The sequence below is a fragment of the Juglans regia genome, chromosome 7, assembly GCF_001411555.2.
Source record: "Juglans regia cultivar Chandler chromosome 7, Walnut 2.0, whole genome shotgun sequence".
Classification (NCBI taxonomy): Eukaryota; Viridiplantae; Streptophyta; class Magnoliopsida; order Fagales; family Juglandaceae; genus Juglans; species Juglans regia.
Window position 1 is genome coordinate 38,608,225 of NC_049907.1, and position 21,266 is coordinate 38,629,490.

At 33.9% G+C, this 21,266-nt stretch overlaps 1 protein-coding gene across 1 annotated transcript; it reads left to right on the forward strand.

Moving 5' to 3' along the window:
* Positions 1–9,480: 9,480 nt before the first annotated feature.
* LOC109019524 lies at positions 9,481–13,807 on the forward strand. The gene is made up of 5 exons (XM_019001813.2): positions 9,481–9,785; positions 11,387–12,163; positions 12,817–13,002; positions 13,131–13,256; positions 13,373–13,807. The coding sequence occupies exons 1-5, from the start codon at positions 9,684–9,686 to the stop codon at positions 13,478–13,480; spliced, it is 1,299 nt and encodes a 432-aa protein (XP_018857358.1). The 5' UTR covers positions 9,481–9,683; the 3' UTR covers positions 13,481–13,807.
* The last annotated feature ends 7,459 nt before the right edge of the window (positions 13,808–21,266 follow it).

Here is a 21,266-nt window from a genome sequence, read left to right on the forward strand (position 1 = left end):
AAAAAATCAAACAAAATCTAAAAAACAGATAAAAAATCACAAAAGCTGATTTTGTACCCAGAAGCTGCCAAAAAACAAAATTGCCAAAAAAAAAAATTACACATTGCCTAGAAGCTGATTTTGTGCGATTGTCAGGGCAGCGCTCCAATATTAGCTTCCATGGTCCTGTTATTGCACTTTCTACAAAATAAAATAAAATATATGTCAAAAAGATTTTTAAGAAGAATACATATAAGTGGATAAAAAAAACTGTACAAAAAAAATTGTACCCCTCGCTGAACACAAAAAAACATATGCATGCATATTTGATGAATTTTTTTCCATATCTGATTTGAGAGTTTTTATTTTCTCATGTATGGCTTGGTTGGTTTTGCAGTTTTTACTTGGTTTTGAAGTGATCACCTGGGAGGAGAGGGAATATTGCACTTTAAAAAGATAATGTGTTTTGAGAGGCCAAACCAAACCAAACCACTTGAGATCTATGCAGCCTCGCTTCCAGCTAAACAAATTCTGGTTTTTGCTCTTCATATAACTTCACTTCCAACTAAACAAATTCTGGTCTTTGCTAAGGATCAATTAAATTGTCATAGGTGAATAATTGATTAAAGTGTTCGGTGTTCATCTTTGGCAAAGCTCTTCTCTTATCTTCCATTTTTTCTTCTTTTATTGGTTGGGTGTTCATTTTTGGCAAAACTCTTATATTCTCTTCCATTTTCTTCTTTTATTGGTTGGGTGTTCATTTTTGGCAAAACTCTTATATTCTCTTCCATTTTTTTCTTTTACTGGTTTTTGATGTTTATTACTGGTTTTTACTAATGATTTGTTTTCAGTTGCTTTCCCAGTTTTGTAAGGTGTTCTTGGCTGAGGATCAGTTGGAATTTCTGGCTCTTATCTTTGTAAGTGTATGGTATTATTTATTTTGTCCCGTCGTTTGTTATATAATTTATTTTTTCAATTTTATTTATTTATTGTTGTTCTATTTTATATTGTTTATGAGGCGACACTTTCATTAATGAAAATGATGCATATGTTATTCTATTTATTCATTAATAGTGCATGTGTATTGTGTGCTTTGATGTTATTTATTGTTGTTCTATTTTATATTGTTTAGGAGGCAACACTTTCATTAATGAAAATGGTGCATATGTTATTCTATTTATTCATTAATAGTGCATGTGTATTGTGTGGTTTGATGGTGACCTAAAAATCTTAACTTTCTGTATAGGGTTGGATAATGGTTACACGAACCTAGAATGGTGCATGTGCAAGTGTTGGCCCATGCAAACAATTTTATATAAAGAATGTCCGCAGACATGAGCACCCAAAATATATAAAATATTTTCCAAAAATTTGATTGATTGCAGAAAAATAATTGTTGAGGAATAATCTCACATTGACTGTGGACAAGGTCTTGGGCATGTTTATAAGTAATGAGCAATCCTCTCTTATACAACCGGTTTTATGAGATGAGTTAGGCCCATGAATTTCATCATGGTATCAGAGCCTGCCACAGGACGAATGTGGGCCTACACTACTTACCCCGTGACAAGGATCAGAAAAAATACTGGCCTGCACGTGAGGGAGGGTGTTGAGGAATAATCCCACATTGACTGTGGACAAGGTCTTGGGCATGTTTATAAGCAATGAGCAATCCTCTCTTATACAACCGGTTTTATGAGATGAATTAGGCCCATGAATTTCATCAATAATATTATATCTTTGAAGAGATAACGAATAACAAAAAAAAAAAAGACAACACAAAAAATCTCTTCACATATTTGAGAAGAATAAACCTCAACAGATAAAAGGCAACAATAGATAAATATAATATTATTTATATTGAGACAACGAATAACAAAAAAAAAAGGCAACACAAAAAATCTCTTCACATATTTGTGAATAATAAACCTCAACAGATAAAAGGCAACAATAAATAGATATAATATTATTTATATTATATTTATTTATTGTTATTCGTTGATTCTGAGATAAAAGGCAAGACACAGCAAACAAAAAAACAAAGAAGAATAAATCAGAATAAACCTCAACATATGTTTATATCTTTGAAGATATTGTCTCCAGATTTATTGTTTTCTATTTTTTTTTTCTGTTTGATCTTTATTTTGTTTTTTCTATTGTAAATCTGTAGATAAATTAATGGACTTTGTTCGGATCTGTTGGTTTTTTTTTCCGTTTATAAATCTCCACATATTTGAGATTTGAGGTTTCGAAATAATTTTAATAGCACAAGTCTAATCACAAAACCCTAATAACACAAACACAATCACAAAAATCCTAAATTTTGGATTAAAAAATCCTAATAAAACAATTACATAATATCATCTACCATATTTGAGATTTCAAACTAATTTTAAAAACACAAAAAAAACTTACCATGGGGAATCGAAGACAGAGAGGGTGAGGTGAGGCCGACTGTCTGTGCATGGTATCACTGGTAGGCTGCGGCTAGGTTGTGTGCGACGGAGAATGGAGCTCAAGGACGAGAGAGTGAGGCTAAGGAAGAGAGACGAGAGATGGGAGAGTGAAGTATAGACGAGACAGTGAGGTGGTAGAGACGGGAAGAGTTAGGCAAGACGAGAGAGTGAGGGGAGAGAGTTGAAGAAAAGCGAAGAGAGGACGTGGTGGTGGGAGAAACAGAGATACGCGGAAATGAGGATGGGTGAGTTCGGGGAGATGGGTATGGCGGCGCAAGGTTCAGCAAGAAGAAGAAGAAGAAGAAGCAGAATGAAGAAAGAAGAAGAAGAAGAGATAGGAGAAGGGAGGGGAGGGCTCGTGCGGCGCATCAGAGAGCGGATGAGAAAAATATAAAACCCTTAGGGTTTCACCAAGAATAAGAAGAATGAAGAAAGAAGAAGAAAAAGAGATGGGAGAAGGGAGGGGAGGGTTCGTGTGGCGCATCAGAGAGGGGAAGAGAAAAACATAAAACCCTTAGGGTTTCACTTCAGTAGCTCTAAAACAGCACCGTTTCCGCAGGGCTGGGCTCCCATTTTCTCTCGTACGAGTTGGGCCCGAAGTTACAGACACACACAAAGCACAACCGAAATAGATCACTATAAAACCACTATAAAAAGCCCAAACTCAAAGAAAAAGATTAGAGATGAAAAAGATTAGAACATAATTACTTAAAATAAGATAAAACAACCATCCACTTAAAAATAAATGCCAACAATAATAATAATTAAATCAAAATAAAAGCAAATAATTATAGGTAATTAACTAATTAAAAACATACTGATTAGGAATCTCACATCAAAAGTGGAAGACACAAACGCATGGCTTACAGGTAGGGAATAAAAGATCGTTGGTGTAAGTCGGAGTAGAGTCAATAATATATAAAAGACTATCATGTGAGAATAGGGTTCTTTCTTGCTTCAAACGGCGTCGTATGGGTTGCTGAAGTGTTAGGGACTGAGTTTTAGATGTGAGAATTTGAGTTTTTTTTTTGGCTTTAGATCTGAAAAATACATAAGTGTTAGAAATAATTTCCAACCTAACTATTTAAAATGTTAAATAGTTATTCATTACTCTATTTAAATGTTATTCTTGTTGTTTAAAATGTTATTTTACTATTTTACAATAGTAAAATAAAATAATAAAATATTATTAGAAAATTGAAGTTTATATCATATATTATTGTGACACAGGAGACCCAATCTGAAAAATGAAAATAATATATAAGAAAACACCTTAAAACAAAATACACAACAACTTTTACAATAGTAAAATAAAATAATGAATACAATCATAATAATAATAAAAAAATTGAAATTAAAGAGCCAATAATGATATAAAATATTATTAGAAAATTGAAATTTATCTAATATATTATTATGATACAGAAGGCCTAATCCGAAAAACAAAAATAATATATAAGAAAACACTTTAATACAAAATACACAATAATTTTTACAATAGTAAAATAAAATAATGAAGACGCTCATAATAATAATAATAATAATAAAAATAATAATAAATTGAAATTAAAGAGTCAATAATAATATAAGATATTATTAGAAAATTGAAGTTTATGTAATATATTATTGTGAGAGAAAAGGCCCAATTCGAAAAACAAAAATAATATATAAGAAAACACCTTAACTCAAAATACACAACAAGTTTTATAATAGTAAAATAAAATAATGAAGACCATCATAATAATAAAAAAATTGAAATTAAATTGCCAATAATAAAATAATGAAGACACTCATAATAATAATAATAAATTGAAATTAAAGAGCCAATAATAATATAAAATATTATAAAAAAATTAAGTTTATGTAATATATTATTGTGACAGAAAAGGCCCAATCCGAAAAATTAAAATAATATATAAGAAAACACCTTAACACAAAATATACAACAACTTTTACAATAATAAAATAAAATAATGAAGACCATCATAATAATAAATAAAAAAATTAAAATTAAAGAGCCAATAATAATATAAAATATTATTAAAAAATTGAAGTTTATATAATATATTATTGTGACAAAATAGGAGAAGTATAAAAAAAATTCTCGTGTCCTCATTTGGTTTGGGATTAATGAGAAAGTTTTGAATAAAATACTAGAAATAAGTTTTAAAAGTGGTTTAAATTTTTTTGCATCGTTTCAAAATATTTGCAAAAGACATATTTGAACAATCTTTTTTTGCTTATGTGTGTGTGTATGTATACAATATAATCAAAATTTACAATGCCTTTTGTGTCTAGACATGAATTATCCTCCTTATCAACAGATCTAAATATATAAAAAAACTCTTCAATATTTGTTACAAGACCTGTAAGTACCTTTTTATATAATATATATATTTCTTTTTTTGTTGGACCCTGCTTGTAATTTTTAGTGGGTACTTACTAATAGCAAATTAATTTGGATAAATATTTTATTTTAAGAATTTTGATATGGGATATTGATATATGCTTTTTATAGGTTCTATTTTCATGTGTGATTTTGTTGTCTTTGTTTCCTTGTTGATTTAATATGTATTTTTTAACATATTAATCAATAAAATTGTTTATAGCATTTAAAATGCATCATGGAGGTATACATTTCGCATTAAGTAGTTATTAATTATTCATTTAGTTTTGATTGTGTGGAATATTATCCAACGTTTGGAAGAATTATTTGCTTTATTTACAAATTATATAAATAATACCAGAAAACTTTACTAAAACTATCAATGTTATAAATATGTATTGCACTATGTTATATTCTGAACTAATGTTTTTATAATCTAATCTATGCAAGCATATAATTATTATACTCGATTTAACTATCATTACCCCTAAATATTTACTAGATTTTACATTTTTTTCCATATACTTTAAATTATTGATTAAATTCAACTTTTATATAAAATATATACTTTTTTTTCAAAATGATTATTCCGCGGAACAAGGTAAACGTGCTTTGCACGTTGTTCGGACCGAGTTATATACTTGAAACTACACCGCAATGGTAGAGTGGCGAATTGATGCCCCTCTGTCGAGAATCCTGGCATTCATTGTAGCAGCTAGGCATGTGAATGGAGACTGCCATTGCTAGCCAGTCATCCATTTTCCTCTCGACGCTGGAATCTGTTTTTTGCAGCAGAGCAGACCAGGGAAGATAGATGCAAAATACAGCGAAACATTATCTTAGAGCCCAAGCAAGCATATCTCGCAGGACTACTGGGGAAGATTTTTCATGAAGCACGCGAACCAGTTCGTGATCGATCATGCAATCGAATTTTGCCAAAGCAGGCAAAACAGAAGCTCTTTACGAGCGAATTTATAATCTGCCTTGCCATATTGGGTAACGAAAGAACTGAGTAGAGTTAATGCAGCTAGAATCTGAATAGCATGAATGCAGCACCAAGCATATATATATATAGCCCAAACTGAGAAAAGTGGAGGGGGAATTTAACCATCTTTTGCTGAGCAAATGCACGAGGTATGTTTTGATCAGCAATCAAGCAGATGACGAATGGGCCCGAGCTACGGGTCGTGTGGCAAAGAAACGAGAGGGATTTGATTCCTGTGACATGTACGAAAGGAGTATCTGAAGATTGCTGAAGATAGGTAGATACGTAAGGGAAGCAAAGCAGAGCAGGCCGCCATGAGATAAGATTTCATTTTCGTAGGCTAGCTAGCTAGGTGGTAATGCATGCAGCATGTGGTTGTCTGTCCTTTGCATTGTATTGGGAATCATGCATATATGAGTGCATGAAATCTCCCATCAGTTCGAGCTTTGTTCTGTTTAGCGTAAAACCTATTTTGTTGTCTTCTGGATGGATGGAAATTTAATCCCATTTTCGTGTTAATGCATTCGATCGAGTGCAGAAAATTATAGCAAGCTAGCATATAATTTAATTACGTATGGTGGTGGACTAGAAGCTGGCTTCGACTGTCCACGTGTCGAACAAAACAAAGTTGTGCAACCTGTTTTTTTTTTTTTTTTTTGGGGGTTTTCTTTGATCATGCATGTAATTTACGTACGTTAGGCAATGGCAACATGTTCGTAGCATAAGCAATTTTATCCATACAGGATGATGGAGATATTGTAGCTAGGCAACATGTTTGGTTGTTGAGATTATCTAAGTTTGGTTTAGTCCCCACTAACGCATGCATCGTGCGATAGATGAATTGGTGTTCGATCTATTACAATTTCAATCAATTTAAAACATGGATATATATGCAAATACCAATTGTGGTATATATAATTCGACAAAAATCAATAACAAACTACAAGAAAACTATTTATTTGTAGTCAGTTAATTCCAACAAAATGATTAGTTACAGTTAAAATGAGTCTATTTTGATCACAAATAGTATTTTCGTCGCAATTAAATAGTCACAAAAATCTATTTTTCTTGTAGTGACATGAATAAAAGCAGTAAAATTTAATGAACCCGTGCATGATCTTTATTGACAAGGTGATTTCATTTATAAAACATCATAAAAATCAAGTAGGCCATATCCAAACACCACTTACAAATCCACTATATATAAATCAGATGAGATCATGAGTTGAGAGTATTTCATTATCCAAACCACCCCTAAAAGAAAAGTTTGTTATACCTTCTCGGCTCTCGCTCGAAGGAAAATGCAATAATTAGAAATTTCAATTGATATTGGATTCCACACTTAATTGATGATTAAACCTACCTACATATACTCTCTTCCACAATTTTCCATTAGATAGACTATATACAGTGCAATTATAAATATACTTGAGAGATAGATCCTCATCAAACCTTTTAATAATCTTCTTATTATCAGACCTAATCACCACCATTATATGCACTACTGATTATTAGATGTTTAAATATTTTTGGTGAATTCATCGATGCTGTTGGAATTAATATCACAGAAATGGATCGATGAATTAAAGTGATTGCAACATCCACTCTTCTAACTTTTCCAAACTTCTAAATAAAATATAATAAACAATTCAATTTTTTCAAATTTCAGAATATAAATAATATTAAAAAATCATATGCAAATAATATTTTATTCAACTTTCAACTCTCATATCATCTTAACTCACTATCCAAACATCTATAAGTTATCGTAATTTCCACTCAAGCGATGATACTATAAACTTGCTGGATGAACTTTGCTTGAGCAAGTATTCATGTGTCAACCTTCTTCAAAGATCAAACCACCCTAACTAATTCAACTAAAATAAATTACAAGTCAAGATGCCTATGTTCTAAATTTAGAATTTGCCCACACAAATATTAACATTGTCACTATTGTTCCCTTCACACACTAGTAAAACATAAATTCACACACTAGGGGCAGGGTGTAAGTGGAGAATTAGAAATGACATATCAGAGTATTTGGAATGATCAATGGATTCCAAGACATCTCTCTTTATTGTCGGAAGGGGTTGGGATGGTGGAAGGCTCAAGGGCTAATACGGTTGACTCACTCTTTGTGGATAATGAGAAGGCGTGGGATATCAATAAGCTTATCAATCCAAGTATAGTAGCTGACATTCTGAAAGTGTTCTTGTACCCTACTAACATGGAAGATAGAATGATTTGGTCTCATGAAATGAGTGGTTAGTTCAGTGTAAGAAGTTGCTATAGATATATTTACTCTCGACTTGGTACCCAGATTGTAGAAGCTTCTAATCGGCAGACTCAGCATGTTTTTTGGAAGCATTTGTGGAAGATGAGAGTTCTCAATAAGGTTAAAATTTTTGCTTGACGTGCCTGTAAGGATGGATTACCTACTAGACAGAAGTTAGTGCAAAAACATGTTTTATCTGATGGCATATGTAGTCTTTGTCTCTTAGAGGTATGCAAATAAAATTTCAAAACTTGTGGTGGAAAGTAATAGCTTCATGATCATTGTTGAAGCTCTACAGGATGACAATATGAATAACTCTATGATAGGTGTTATACCAGGAAATTAAAAAAATGTCTTCTAGTTTTGGATCTTGTAGCTTTCCACATGTATATCGGGAGGGGAATATGGTAGCTCATACGTTGGCTATGAATGCTTTCAATGTTGAAAGTATTAATATATGGTGTGATTGTATTCTGGATTGTATTTCTCAAGTCTTATAGCTTGATAATTGTCTATAATCATGTTTTTAGTTGATTAATGAAATTATCTTTTCTATCAAAATAAAAAGAACCTGCCCTGCATCAATTAGTTTTGTGACCTTAAATTCGTTTGACATGCATGTTCATGGCATTAGAAATAGATAATAACAATTAAGTGAAATGTTTAAGGCATAAAAAGATTTTATAAAAATAAATTTACAGATTAACGTAATTTGATGTACTGTTATATCAAAATATAAAATTACATTTATTGTAAAATAAAATTAACGTATCATATGAAATCACGTCAATCTGTGATTTGTTTTTTATGAAATTTCTTTATGGACATAGTACTACTAGACAATTAAATATAAAACACAATATATATATATATATATCCCATATATAATACCAATTATTTCTCTCTTTTTTAAACTCAAAAGACCGAAGAATTCCTTATTAATCCGAAGATAAATTCCAAAGTTACTATCAAAAAGCAGGTCCTCCAAGAAGCAAGCCGCAAACAAGCCAAATCCCAGATATATATTGAACTATATATGATTTACTAAAAAAAAACTGTTAAAGAGAAAAGACAGAAGAGGTTTTTACTATTCAAACTCGGACAGGGCCCCAGGAATAGTAAAGGCTTGGTCAAAGGAATTTCAGCTAGACCGTTACATCCCATGTGTCACGAGGCATACCCTCATGCAAGTCCAGGGGGAGACTGATCAGCTAGGTCGCACATACAGAGTGGAGCAGGGAATAGTTTCTCTCCCCCTGTAAGGAAGTGCCACGCTTGCGCGAGTAGCTAGGGAGGCAATTGGCGGACGACCGCGACCCTCGGGTTGACCCTCCAACATTGTGCTAAGTACGGACGCTCCTCGGGCTCTATATATATTTGTAACTTCTGCCACCCCATTACTTCCATTTTCCAAGCTAATTATTAATTAGCTCTAACTTCTTCTTTCGAAACAAGAAAAACCAAAACTCATACCGAAATCACTCTCTCTAGAGCTCTCTTTTCTGTTATTCAGTTTGTTTGTGATCTGTTTGAGAGTGTATTCTTGTTTCGGATAAGCTTTTATAGTCCGAGGATTGGGGCGTCCGAGGTCGACTCTATTACATGCTTTCCATTGCTCGACAGGGAACTTCGGCTTTCGCGGCCTTGTGTAAAGGTGGTAAGATGTTGCAGGACGTGGTTCAGCCACCGGAGCAGCTTCCCCTTGTAATGTTTCCTGACCTTAAACAAACTCGTGTGCATTTGTCACGTTCGTGCATGCAATTGTTTGTTCTTTTGGCTAAATGCATGCGTGTTTCCTTCATGTTTTTCCAGAACCAATAATTTGCGTTAGCTTGTGGCTTATATGATTATGTTTTGCAAGTTCATCAGTTGGGTTACCACTTTTCTTTTCTTTTCTTTTCTTTTTTCCACGAGATTTTCTGTGTTTTGAAGCCCGAATTTGGGGTATGAACTCGATTCGTCAAACAAATTCGTGGGGATTAGATATCTTAGATTTTTTTTAACTTGTTCATTGGCGATTAAGCTCTGATATCCGTACATATTCTTATTTTCACAGGTGCGATTTTCCTCTTTCAACTTCTCAAAATTCATATATATATATATATACACACATATATTCTCAAGTGGCACCAATATTGTTCCCCTCCATTATCTTCTTTTACAATTTCCGATCTTAAGTCATCCTTTGCTCGATCTTCCCCACATCTCCTCGTTTAAATTTGTCATTGAACGTCTAGATTAACGATCTTTACATTCCCAAAAGTTCAAGTATACGTGCAATTAAAATAAAAAAGAAAAAGGGAACTTCTGTGTTAAAGTATAAGTAACTTCCGTTTCATCGAGTCAGTCACAGCTCGCTAGAACATTCACCGAAACATTATTTCAATCTTGTGTCCAAGCACGCCGGCCCACCAAACTGTCATTGTCGAAGGGCACCATCGTAGTTGCAGTAATATAATCCTGAATTTCCCTTTAGCTAGAAAATTTCAATCTTTGCTTTTGGTGCTTGTGGAATATGTAGCTTTTACGCTTCTCTTTTGAACTTTTCCAATTACGATTCTTTACTCAGATTGAATGAAAGGGCATTCATTGTGACAAGCATCGCAAATATGGATAACATTAGGCGTTCTTTTAAGTGCCTTTCAATTCCCAGTGTTTGTTCAAACTGGTCTATCTCTATATATATCTTGAACAAAATCAACATACCATTAGCTTCCTTCTTTGTTTACTATGTTGATTTCTTGCTAATATTGGATACCTTTGTTCCTACATGTCACATGGAGAGCATAAATGCGCATCCTTTTCAATTAGCAAAAAAACCCACCATTAGATCATCCACTTTTGCAGAACTTGTATGTTTGTTTATCTCATATTGGACACAGAACACTGGTTCATGGCTACCACTCGTGAACTAATTATAACATCGCCTTGAGTTTTGGTACATGCGTACAGAGAGAGGGGGATGTCATTTGAAATACGTATGCTTGAGTGGAATCAATTAAGGTCGGCTTAAAGAGATATGTAGCACGCTTTAAAAGGCTCACCTTTGATGACCTGCAAACTAAAAATCAGCATCATTAGAGAATATTAGCTTTCAGTTTTGACTTTCTTTCTCAAATCATGGCCTATGTGAATAGATGCACCGTGTCTATTAGTAAATAGGAACTTGATGAAGAAGGATCCTTCAAATACTTAGCTTAAAGAGAAGGTTCACCGTAATCTTAGGATTAATATTAAGGTTTGCATATGCTTCAGTTATTTATTGTCGTGATGTTAATATTGTCTTTTCAATCAATGTTTTGCAGGATGAAATTTTTGATTTTAGTGACCTAGAGCTTTTCCCTGATCAGAACTTGCAGAATTCTGAGGGTACTTCTAGCTCCAACTGTTGTTATGAAGAAAACTCCTATACCACAAATCTCTCCTTACCTCCAGATATAGACACTAACTTGAACGGCTACCAAGATAATAATGGCAATTCTAACACAACGTACAACCCTGCCCCCACAACCACCAACACCAGCACTGCCACCACAGCCACCACCTCAAACATTACCGCCAACAACAGTAGCAATCTGTCTATAATCTTTGGTTCCCAGGAGGAAATTGACAATGATATATCTGCTTCCATCGACTTTTCTCCATCCCCTCCCTTCTCTGTTCCACCGTATCTTACAATCCAACATGATCAATTTGATTTCTCTTCAGTGCAGCCTCAAATTCCTATATCAGATGCTGTTGTTGATGGGTTCTCACAGTATCCTGCTGACCCAGTTGCACCTCTTATGGGGGCTTCCTTACCAGCCGTTTACAAAGAGGATTGTTTGTCCTCAGTGCCATCTTATGTGTCTTTGAACCCTTCATCTCCTTCTTGTTCTTTTCTTGGCCCTGCTTTGGGAACATACATGCCTGCAGGAGCCATGAATGCTGCAGCATTATCTGCTGATAGCTCTGGGATTTTCGGTGGAACCATTCTTATGGGTTCTGACCTGCAACCACAAGAATTGGATTATCAAGGAGACAACGGTGGAATTTACTATTCAGATTCCATGCAGCGGGTTTTCAACTCTGGAGACCTTCAGGTACAAGGGGTTCTGTTGGACCGGTTTTGGTGCTTATGAAATGCTGAATAGATTTCTTATCTTCTGCCCCATAGGAACCTATATAACAGTTTGCTCTGAATAAAGCAGCATTAAAAGGTTCCACTTTATAGGGAGAATAAAAGAATTCAAAGCACAAAAAGAACTTTTTTTTATGCTGCTCTGGATAGATCGCTATCAGGTTTAGTGCTCTGGTATGATGAACAACATTTAGGATGTGGCATTCTTGCCAAAAGATCTTTAGTTTATGGCATTGCGAATGTTTCCCCTATTCTAGGACTAAAGGTTGAAACTTCTAATTAATCAAAAAGGAAGTGTGGGTAACTGGGTATGCATTTACTTCCCTTTCTCTTACTTGGGGCATCCGAACTGAGTGGCAAATCCTACAGAAAAGAGAGAAAATAGACTTAAGAGGACCTTTGTGAAGAACTTTTGGTCTATCACCCTCATGAAGCCCCACATCAACATACGTACCAAATTACTGACTAGGTAATCTATCAATTTTGAGATTAATAACATGGGAAAATATCAATACGTGTTTACCATAACATGGCTTCAGAAACATAAATTTAGCTCTAGCTTTTTCCATAAAAAAGGGACTCTTGTTTATTTTCCTTCTCAATTTTTCTAAAAAGGCACTTACTACTGAGAGTCAGCAACTCGTGGGTAAGGCTGGGAGTTCTACTCCATTAGCATCGGATATTTCAAGTCTGGAAGACTCAACTTACAAAGTAGGAAAACTCTCTGTCGAACAGAGGAAAGAGAAGATCCATAGGTACCTGAAGAAGAGGAATGAGAGGAACTTCAGCAAGAAAATAAAGGTGCTCTCTCTCTCTCTCTCTGCATCATGCTCAAAACAAGAATCTATGCATTCAATACCATCAGAATCTTATGTGCAGGCAGATTGTTTTGAAATTTTAGTTACTAATGATTGAAAGCATATGTGCAGTATGCCTGCCGCAAAACACTAGCAGACAGCCGACCCCGAGTCAGAGGAAGATTTGCAAAGAATGATGACTTTGGAGAGGCCCTTAGGCCTGCTTGTAGCAATCATGAAGAGGATGACGAGGATGAAGTAAGATCTGCTGAGCATGAAACATTAAAATTAGCAACTGTATTTACAAATTCCCAAAAACTTTAAAATGCCGGATCAAGCTGTTATCTCATCCTAAATGTTCATCTTTTGTACAGGTAGTTGTGAAAGAAGAAGATGATCTAGTTGATTCTTCAGATATCTTTTCTCATATTAGTGGAGTGAACTCCTTTAAATGCAGCTATCCAATACAATCCTGGATCTGATAAAGGTTCTGGGACATCAAATATTACTGCAATTTTGGAGGACCCTATTTTGGCCAGGATTTATGTATCTATCCGGGTTTATTAAACAAAAAGTGAATAATTGGGTCATTATTTATAATAGGTAATGGAGTCAGGATCATGTAGTGAGTAAATTACATTATAGTTTTTGTATACTTTTGTACACACTTCTAAAATCCAAAAGTTGTGCAAAACCAGAAGGCAAGTGACAAGAACTCGATCAAATATAGAGAGAGTTTGAGAGCTGATGGAAAAGGAAGGAATACTGAATTGTATTGAGGAATTAATGAATAGAAGCAATTTCACTAAGTCTGCTATTACATCATACTTATACTGAAAATGTAAACTAACATAATTAACTAATTACATTGTATTGACTATTTTAGCCTTAGCCTTTTCTACTTTGGACTTTAATTCCATATTATCTATATGTGATGCAATACTCCAACACCCCCCTTCAAGATGAACATGAATGTTAAGAATGTTCATCTTGCGAAGAACATGGTGAAAAGGCAATGATCCAAGTGGCTTTGTAAGTATGTCTGCCAGCTGTAGCCGAGAGGGAATGTAAAATAACTTGATGAACTTTTCCTGCAGCTTCTCTCGAACTAAATGGCAATCAATTTGTATGTGCTTAGTTCTCTCATGTTGTACTGGATTTGTGGCAATGGACATAGCAGATTTGCTGTCTGTATACAAGAGTGTTGGTTGAGAGTGATCAATCTGTAAGTCTTTTAGTGCATAGATTAACCATTGTATCTCACAAGTTGTAATTGCAAGAGCTCTGTACTCTGCTTCAGCAGAGGATCTGCTAATGGTGGCCTGCTTTTTCGACTTCCATGAGATCAAAGAATTTCCCAAGAACACTGCAAAACCTGTTATGCTCTTCCTGGTATCATTGCAGCCTGCCCAGTCACTATCTGAGAAAGCTTTCAACTGAAGTTCTGAGGATGAAGGGAAGAATAAACCTTGTCCAGGAGTAGCCTTTAAGTATCTGAGGACCCTCACTGTTGCTTTGTGGTGATTGACTGTCTGTTTTGCCATAAATTGGCTCAAGACTTGGACAGAATAGGCAAGATCTGGTCTGGTAATTATTAAGTATAACAATCTGCCAACTAGTTTTCTATATGCTAATGGATTTTCATATGGTTCTGAATCATCAATAGTCAGTTTAAGATTTGATTCCATAGGAAATGCTGCAGGTTTTGAACCAATGTGGCCAGTATCTTGTAGTATGTCCAATGCATACTTTCGTTGGCAAAGAGAGATCCCAGTTTGAGATCTTGCTACCTCTAGTCCAAAAAAATATTTTAATGGTCCCAAGTCTTTAATTGTAAATTGATCATCGAGAAATTTCTTTAACAGTTCAATATCTTGTAAACTATTACTGGCTAATAGTACATCATCAACATATACTATCAATGCCATAAAGGATGTTGCTGACTTTTTGATGAATAATGAACAATCAGAGTTACCTTGAGAGAAACCATAGCTGATAAGAGAGGTAGACAGTTTTTCAAACCATTGTCTAGAGGCTTGCTTAAGACCATATAGACTTTTTAAAAGTCTGCAAACTTTGTTGTTCTGATTTGGCAGTCCAGGAGGTAAATCCATGTAAACCTCTTCATGTAGTTCACCATGTAAAAATGCATTGTTCACATCTAATTGATGAATATGCCAATTCTTAATTGTAACAACAGCAAGTAGAAGTCTAATAGAAGTAATCTTAGCAACAGGTGAGAAGGTGTCAAAGAAATCTAAACCTTCTTGTTGATTGTAACCTTTTGCTACTAATCTTGCTTTGTGTCTCTCTATTGTTCCATCAGCTTTGTATTTGATTCTAAACACCAATTTGCAACCAATGGTCTGTTTATATTTAGGTAAAGTAACAAGCTCCCATGTTTTGTTTAACTCTAAAGCATCAAGTTTATTTTTCATAGCTTTTAGCCATTCTGGAAATTGAGCAGCTTGTTTATATGTTTTGGGTTCTAATGAAGTTGTGATAGAAGTAAGAAAGGCCTTATGAGATAATGAGAGTCTATTTGCAGAAAGGAAAGGGGAAATGAAATAGAAATTACCTTTGCTAGAACCATCAGTAGAAGAAGTTGAAGGAGTTGCATTTGAAGAAACTTGACTACAATAATAATTCTGCAGAAAATGAGGTGCTTGTTTAAGTCGAGTGGATTTTCTGAGTTGTTGAGGATTATTGGAAATCTGATTATTCTTAGGTATCGAAGGATTTTGATGGTCATCATCAATATATGAGGTTGATGACATAGGTGGATTAGTAACTGGATTGCTATGGAAATTATCACAGCTGTATGAATTTTCTGATGGAGGAAATAGAAAAGAATGACTTTGAGGATCAGTTGGTACAACTGTAAAAGGAAGAATGTTTTCATGAAATATAACATTTCTGGAAATGAAGACTTTCTTAGTATGGAGATCCATTACTTTGTAGCCTTTTATATCAGAGGGATACCCGAGAAATATGCATTTGACAGCTCTAGGATCAAATTTGTGTCTGTGATGTTGAAGTGTTGAAGCAAAGCAAAGGCAACCAAATACTTTTAGATGAGCAAGCTTTGGTATTTTATTGAAAATCATTTCATAGGGAGTTTTATTTTTAAGCATAGGGGTAGGAATCCTATTGATAATATGAGCTACTGTGAGAACACAGTCACTCCAAAAAGATAATGGAATATTTGCTTGAAACATTAAAGCCCTAGCTGTACTTAGCAAATGTTGATGTTTTCTTTCAACTATGTCATTTTGTTGTGGGGTTTCTACACAACTTCTTTGGTGTAAAATTCTATTTTTATGATAGAAATATGTGAGAATGAATTCAGGTCCATTATCTGATCTTATGACTTTGATAGCAATGTCAAACTGTGTTTTAATCATTTTACAAAAAGTTTTAAGTAGGAATGGAACTTTAGATTTTGTTTTAAGCATATAAACCTAAGTACAATGTGTAAAGTCATCAACAATTGTTAAAAAAAATCTATAACCTGAGTAAAAAATAGTTCCAAATGGACCCATATGTCACAATGAACCAAATCAAACATTTTATTAGACTTGCTATGTGATACAGGAAATGTTAGTTTTCTTTGCTTTGCTAAGGGACAAATGTCACATACATTTTGACAATCGATAGAGATAGAAGAATCAAGGTGTTTAAGATAAGAGAGTCTAGAAAGGGACACATGTCCTAATCTGTAATGCCATAAGTCCAATGACTTTTGAGAGGCAGCAGAAAAATGAGTGAAACTAGTCTTAGAGTTTGCACAAGCAGGATTGAAGTAGTATAAGCCTTGTTTCTCAGATGCAATCTCAATCATCTTCTTCATTAATTGGTCCTGTAAAAGACAATGAGTACGAAAGAAAGACAAGGAAATATTAGAATATTTGGTTAGCTTAGAAATAGATAGAAGATTAAAGGCAAATGATGGTACACATAAGACATTTTGCAAGAAAAGATTATTAGAAATGCAAATTGTTCCTATATGTGTAGCTGGTATAATCTGTCCATTGGGCAGATTTATAGATGCATTTATTTGTTTAGGAGGAAAACAATAGAACAGTGGTGAACAGATCATATGATCTGTTGCACCAGTATCCAATATCCAAGAACATTTGGATTTTGAATTGGAAGAAACTGAGTTGCAAGAAGAATTACCAGAAAATTGAGATGAAGTGGCAAGATTGCAAGCTAATGTATTCTGGGTGTTTGAGGAATTTTGAGATGATTGTAATGACTGAGAGGAATTGGCAATAGCTAGTAGTTTATTAAAATCTTCAGAAGTCAAAGAAACCATGTGAGACTCATTGCTGTTTTGATTACAAACTTCATCAATTGCAATTGCAGCATGGGCAGCAGAATGAGTTCTTTTTCCTTTAGGTCCAGTCCACCCAGGAGGGTATCCATGAAGCTGGAAGCACTTGTCCACCGTATGTCCATTGTATCCACAATGCGTACAATGAAAAGTAGATTTCTTGGATTTTTCTTTTGAAAATCTGTATTGGTTTGCTGCAGGATTCGACTGTTTAACCATCAATGCATGAGTTTCAGTATGAACTAAGTTGGTCAATTGTCTTTGGCTTTCTTCTTGGAGTAATAAGCAAAAGACCTTGGCCATAGGTGGTAATGGAATTGAAAGAAGCAACTGACTTCTTATGGATGCAAAAGAATCATTTAAACCAACCAGAAACTTTAGAACATAATCTGCTTGATGCCTTTGTAGCATAAAAGAGAAAAGATCACATGAACATCTTGAAATTTTTCCACAAGTACATGTTGGTAAGGGACGAAAACTGACATATTCATCCTATAAAGTCTTGAAGGCACTGAAATACTTAGTGATAGAGAAAGAACCCCGGTTGATGCAACTCAAAGATTTTTCAAGGTGAAAAACCCTTGGTCCATCACTTCTTAAGTACCCAGTCTTTAATTCATTCCAAAGATCAAGAGATGAATTTACATAAAGCAAACTGTTTCGAATATCTTTGGAAATAGAGTTTATAAGCCAAGAAAGTACCAAGTTATTAGCCCTCAACCAAGTTGTGTGAAGAATAGATTCAGAAATGTTTGGAGGTCGAATTGAACCATCAATGAATGCCACTTTATTCTTGACAGATAGAGCAATGGTGATCGAGCGGCTCCAAGCAACATAGTTATCTCCAGTAAAGATTTATGAGACAAGAAGTGCACCAGGATTATCACTTGGATGCAGATAGTATGGACTTGATGAGATATCTGATGGATTTGTGATGACAGAATCAGTAGAACTTTCAGTAGGCATTTCAAGAAAGAAAGATTAAGAATCACAGACTTCAAGAAAAGAGGCCATGCAGAAAAATCACTACAAAATCTTGAAGAAGTTGTAATGCAGAGAAGAAAAAAATATAGAAAATGATCAAAAGATGAAAGGGAATGAATCGAATTCCAGAAAGAAAAAAAAAACTGTGCGGAATTTCTAATCTGATACCATGACAAGAACTCGATCAAATATAGAGAGAGTTTGAGAGCTGATGGAAAAGGAAGGAATACTAAATTGTATTGAGGAATTAATGAATAGAAGCAATTTCACTAAGTCTGCTATTACATCATACTTATACTGAAAATGTAAACTAACAGAATTAACTAATTACATTGTATTGACTATTTTAGCCTTAGCCTTTTCTACTTTGGACTTTAATTCCATATTATCTATATGTGATGCAATACTCCAACAGCAAACTTGCCTTTCAAGACTAAAATTCAAAATTTTTAAAACTTCTTATCTTATCATTATAACTTTTTCAAATTTTCACACAAAATAAAATAAACAATTCAACATTTTCAAATTCAAAATAAAAATAATATTAAAAAATAATTCTAATAATATTTCATTCAATTTTTTAAACTTTAATCTCAATTTATCTCATGTCGTCTCTGAAAACAAATGAGGCCTAATTGCTGGAAATAGTAAGAGAGAGAGAGCATATGTATGTAGTTCTGTTTGAAGCTCTTAGACTACTTGTATTCATGAAAAATTTACCAGATGTATAGAGTGCGATCTCATGCTTCAATTCAAAGGCATTTTACATTCCGCAGTGTATTTTTCTTTGTGAATATGAACACAATATGGAGTAAGTTTTAAATACCGTGCCGAGTAGTGACTGGTATAGGAAAGGTATATGTTTTGTACTGGATTAAATACCGATCGTACCGGTGCATTTCAGTCAATACTAGTTGGTTTCAGTGTATTGGCAAAATTAGTGAATTTTTATATTTTCAGTATATTTTCATAATTTTCACATCTGGAGACTATTTTTGTAATTTTTTTAATCCCCTTTTCTCGAGAACTGAAAATCAAATCCCTACTTCCATTTTCGTGATGAAGATGAACGATTATTTTTTTAATAGTTATATTGAAAACTTAGAAGTATTATTGAGTTTTATAAATATGTTTTAACTTTTTAAAATTTGTATTGATGTTATTTTGAAATATAATTTATATATATAATTAATTTATCTATATATAGACTATTCAAAAATATTTTGTATCAGTATTTTAATCGAAACGATCAATAAAAAGATATTCAAAACTTTGATATGGATGCCACCTAGTGCCAACAACTTAATTTTGATTCTTTCAACCAAACCACATATAAATAAGTTAAGGGTGATTGGGTTCCAAATGAAATTCATTGATTCAATCACAGTGGGTCACAGGTTTGAAGCCCACAATCTGCTCAGCACAAACCCAGCCCAACAAAAGTGCAAATCGGCATCATTTTTATTTTTATTTTTGTTAATTATGATTCATTCATGGAAACGAGTTTCTCTGTCTCTCTTTAAAGCAAGTTAATTCATTAAACTAAAAAAAGTGATACATAAGTAGGGGTGAGGTTCTCCAACACTCGTCCCAAAAGTAATAAAAAATAGTACAAAGTAATGAACGGATTTATTTGAGACTAATTTCTTGATCTCTATCTATGCTTTATAAAAAGATGCCGTTTTATAGAAAGACGAAAATATGTTTGCAAAAAATACGAACAATGGAACCATCGTCGGGGACGGTGGAACCTCTGCTGAAAGCGGTAAAGATGGCGGGTGCACTGTCACATATTGTCTGAAGATGATTTTTGAAGAAGTCCACGATCCCTCGTACAAAATCATTAGTTAGGGAAAGCGGTAACATAGAGTAGCAGTCAGAATCTAAACCAAGTCGCCGACAATGGATCAACACAGAATCTCTCAATTATATTACATATTTGTTTCCTTATTGAGGACTACTATATCCACAAAAAAATTACAGAAAAATAATTTCACAAATTAACGTGATTTCATAATCCGTTAGATCTATTTTATAATAAAAGTAATTTTACAATATGACAAATCACGTCAAACCATATCAATTTATGAGATTATTTTTATATAATCACTTTATGACTAGAGTATTTTCCTTCATTCTTTATTTATTTTTTATTTTTTTGAAAAACCTTCCTTCTTTATTTATAAGACAGCATGTGTATTAAAAGCAATATATTGTTACAGTCAACTAAGAACAGCAGTCTTCCGAAGCTAATTATTGGAGTGCCAAAAGCTTGATTGTAAAACATCTGAAACAATGGACCTTTTCAGGGTCAGGTAAACTTGATATGGACACCACGTTCTCCTTTCTGCAAGCGAGTCTAAAATTTGGTACATTTCATTGTCATTCGAGCCGTCAAATTTTACTAGAATCGCGCAGACTTTTTAGGATTCTATGACTTCGTGCTCTTCCTTCCTGCTAGCAGTTGGAATACGCCATTCTTTTATTCTTTACCAAAACTTAACGCAAAAAACAAACCCAAATCCACGAGTAAAGGAAAGAGTAGAGAGAGTTGATTTGTCCTTTGGGGCTTGACAAATGCAACCCCAGAGAGTTAGGTGAGATTAAAAATGTAGAATTCCGAGGAGCCAAACAACAGAAAGGTTATAATTTTTCAATAGGTTGTTGGTCGGACGGCTCCTATAAAAAAACAGAGCTTTTCCTTTTTCAATCAAAATTTAAATCTTGGTTCACCCAATTGAGCCTCCGATAGACCAATTCAAGATTCAGTTTTTGTCCTATTTCCATAACTAATCTTTTAGAACATGCAAAAAAGATGGGAAATTTGAGATTTGAAAATGAATTCTAAAAGAAAAAAAATCTATTCATCATCTATTTTCTCATCATCTTCATCCAGTAGTTAACCACTATTCTTCGAGTGGCCAAAAGCAACCCATATGTGAATAATA